Raw genomic sequence first — 2,914 nt, forward strand, 5'->3', positions numbered from 1 at the left:
CATTGTATATTATATTATAGTCCTGATGCAGTAATAGATCCATGGTTGGTTGACTTATGGACTAAACTAGACACTCTATATCCTCTCCCACCTGGTTTATCCGTACTACCATATAAGGAAAGGTATATAGTCATTATGTGATATAAACTCATCATTCGTTCTTCCGTAGGTTGCCATCAAGATTTAATATTAATGCTTATTCTGCTCCGGTATCAAATACTGGTAGGCTCTATTTATACTGTATTGAAAAGATTAATAAGAATGGAAGTAGCCTTTTTTGTGGAATACCCTCTACTACTGTGTATTATAGCCCATGGTCATTTGTCATAGTTTTTGGAGCAACTTTAAAAATTCGTAAAAAATCCAATTTTGATCTGAATTAGTTCAAACTTGCTGCACAACATCAGAACATGTACATGTATCAGAAAAAATTATAAAAATGAAGAATTCTCTCCTAGTGATTTTTGGCGAAATTTGACAAAAGTCCCTGTACTATAGTACAGGGACCTTGGCCTGATTTTTTAGTAACTTTAAAAATTTGTAAAAAATTTGATTTTGATCGGAATTAGCTCAAACTTGCTACACAACATAAGAACTTGTATATGCATTAGAAAAATTATAAAAATGAAGAATTCTCTCCTAGTGATTTTTCATGAATACCCTGTACTATATAGCCCAGGGTCATTTGTCAAATTTTGGAACTAGTTAAAAAATTCATTAAAAAAATCAATTTTGGTCAGAACCAGCTCAAATAGGACACTCACATCCAAAATGTGTATTAAAATTATTTCATACTCTAATAAATTTTGTTATACGCTTGCTTTTTATGAAATTCTTTAGCCTTGAAGCCTCCTTCTCAAGCAATACCTGCTCTACTATTGGACAATTCTCGTCTTACTCCTTCATCACATTTCCAAGATGTGAGACTAATAACACTTGAAGGATCTTTCCCACAGTAAGCTTCTCTGCTACACAGAATAGAATACTTTTGATCTACACGTATGTCTAGATTGTACCTCTTTTTTTGCATTTGCCCATTTCTTTGTTTCTCTTTCTCCTCTCCCTTCTCTCTCGTTCTTTCTTTCACAGCTACTCTCCTGGTGATGTGCTAATGATAGTTCCAGAGAATACTTCAGAGTCAGTTGAGAGGTTCCTTCAAGTGACGGAGATGACTCATCTTGCTGATCTCTCCTTGAATATAACATCAAATGAAGGTATGTATGTGGGGCATAGATTAATAACCTGAGGTGTATGAAATTAATAATAATAATGATGATGATAATGTTAATAATAATGATAATGATCTTACTGTATCTCTAATCATTGATGCCCTAATTTAACTGTATTTGATAGCTAGGAAATAAATGTATTTCTTTGCAACTTTATAAACAATTCAAGCATTATACGAAGTAATCGTATTTACTCTTTATAGAAGGTATCTCAGTCCCCCAGAGACTCTCCTCTCCTTGCACTTTAAGGACACTGCTGAGATGCTACTGGGACATCCAGTCTGTACCTAGACGATCATTCTTTGAGATATTGTCATGGTTTGCCGTGAACGAGTTAGAGAAAGAGAAACTTGAAGAGTTTGTTACTCCAGAGGGACAGGAGGAGCTGTATTCATATTGTAACAGACCAAGGAGAACAATTATTGAAGTAATGGCATCTATATTATATACTGTATGTACGGTATATTCTATCTTTTTTAATATTTATTTTACAGGTATTAAATGATTTTCCTTTGACTGCTACTAAGATCCCAGTCTCTTATCTCTTAGACTTACTTCCTGTATTGCAACCAAGAGCATTCTCTATTGCTTCATCAGCAACAGTGAGCCACTCATTCATGAAATATAGTAATTGCGCATAAAGCAGCTAAGAAAAGTTTTCATTATTCATTTTCGATATTTTAATCATAGTAAAAGGACTATAGTTTGTGAGATTAACATTACTTGTTTAAAATGCAAATAATCATTAATTATTTGAGTGCTTCCTTTTAGACTAATCCTCAGCATGTTCAAGTTTTGGTGGCAGTTGTTGAGTATAAAACTAAACTCCTTCATCCTAGAAAGGTAAGTTCTTTAAGATTCTATAACCATATCCAATTGTAAATGGATAAGTTACATAAGGGGCTATTTTGGTTAATAACAGCTGTTTGCGAATAGATTTTTTGTTAGATTTATTGATTCTTAATTATTTGATAGTGGAAACTATCATTTATAACTACAATAGACCTCTTTATGCTTATAAAATAAAGCAGCAGTGAAGTATAGTCTATATTAATGCTTGCACACTCCAATTAGCTGATTCATTAACATTTGCTTGTGATTGATATGCATCAGTTGTAACAAGGATTGCCTGGTTGTACTTGTATCAACTGTTATAATGCCCACTTTTCTTGTAACAGTTGTATCCCAAACTGTACCTACAATCAGATATGAAGGAGCTTATCTTTGTTCTTGTCTTCTTGGGGGCTTCCCTATTGCCTGTTTCTTCACAATGTCAGTCCTTGATAGAAGGAGAAGCAGGCTCTAGTTGCATGAGAGATGCAGTAAGTACTGTTAGTGTTGGTATCAATGGAGTTGATGAGCCTTCTTGTATTACTGATGATGGGAAGAGCTGTAAGTCTCTCCATTATACTTTGAATCAAATTAATTTACTAGCTGAAGCTAGTGCTACTAATACAACGTGGATGGTATTAGTATCAAGTGATCTGGTCTTGACTTCAACACTTGCAGTATCATTTGATATGGACTTCTCTTGTCTCATATTGTGTGGAGAAGGGGATGGAGTGAGTAAGCCAACTATATCCACTGATACTGCACTGTCTCCTGCCATACAACTGGAGTCTAATGAAGCAGCTCTAATAATTTCTAACCTGGCTTTTAACTTTTCTGTCACAGCAACAAAGTCT

The 2,914-nt window shown here is 34.3% G+C and overlaps 1 protein-coding gene across 1 annotated transcript; it reads left to right on the forward strand.

The window, feature by feature from the left end:
* The first annotated feature begins 25 nt into the window (after positions 1–25).
* LOC100632390 (NADPH-dependent diflavin oxidoreductase 1-like) lies at positions 26–2,146 on the forward strand. Its single transcript, XM_020006921.1, has 7 exons — positions 26–122; positions 170–222; positions 841–955; positions 1,090–1,214; positions 1,433–1,656; positions 1,724–1,831; positions 2,001–2,146. Exons 4-7 carry the CDS (start codon positions 1,112–1,114, stop codon positions 2,109–2,111), a joined length of 546 nt encoding a protein of 181 aa, XP_019862480.1. The 5' UTR covers positions 26–122; positions 170–222; positions 841–955; positions 1,090–1,111; the 3' UTR covers positions 2,112–2,146.
* Positions 2,147–2,914: the final 768 nt, after the last annotated feature.

The sequence above is a fragment of the Amphimedon queenslandica genome, unplaced genomic scaffold, assembly GCF_000090795.2.
Source record: "Amphimedon queenslandica unplaced genomic scaffold, v1.1 AMPQUscaffold_8891_Cont19169, whole genome shotgun sequence".
NCBI lineage: Eukaryota > Metazoa > Porifera > Demospongiae > Haplosclerida > Niphatidae > Amphimedon > Amphimedon queenslandica.

Excerpts from the sequence above, each read along its gene's own strand:
- LOC100632390 (XM_020006921.1), top strand. The coding sequence starts at position 1,112 with ATGATAGTTCCAGAGAATACTTCAGAGTCAGTTGAGAGGTTCCTTCAA. Across the intron at positions 1,215-1,432 it reads GAATATAACATCAAATGAAG|AAGGTATCTCAGTCCCCCAG; the intron begins GTATGTATGTGG and ends TACTCTTTATAG. Across the intron at positions 1,657-1,723 it reads CAAGGAGAACAATTATTGAA|GTATTAAATGATTTTCCTTT; the intron begins GTAATGGCATCT and ends TTTATTTTACAG.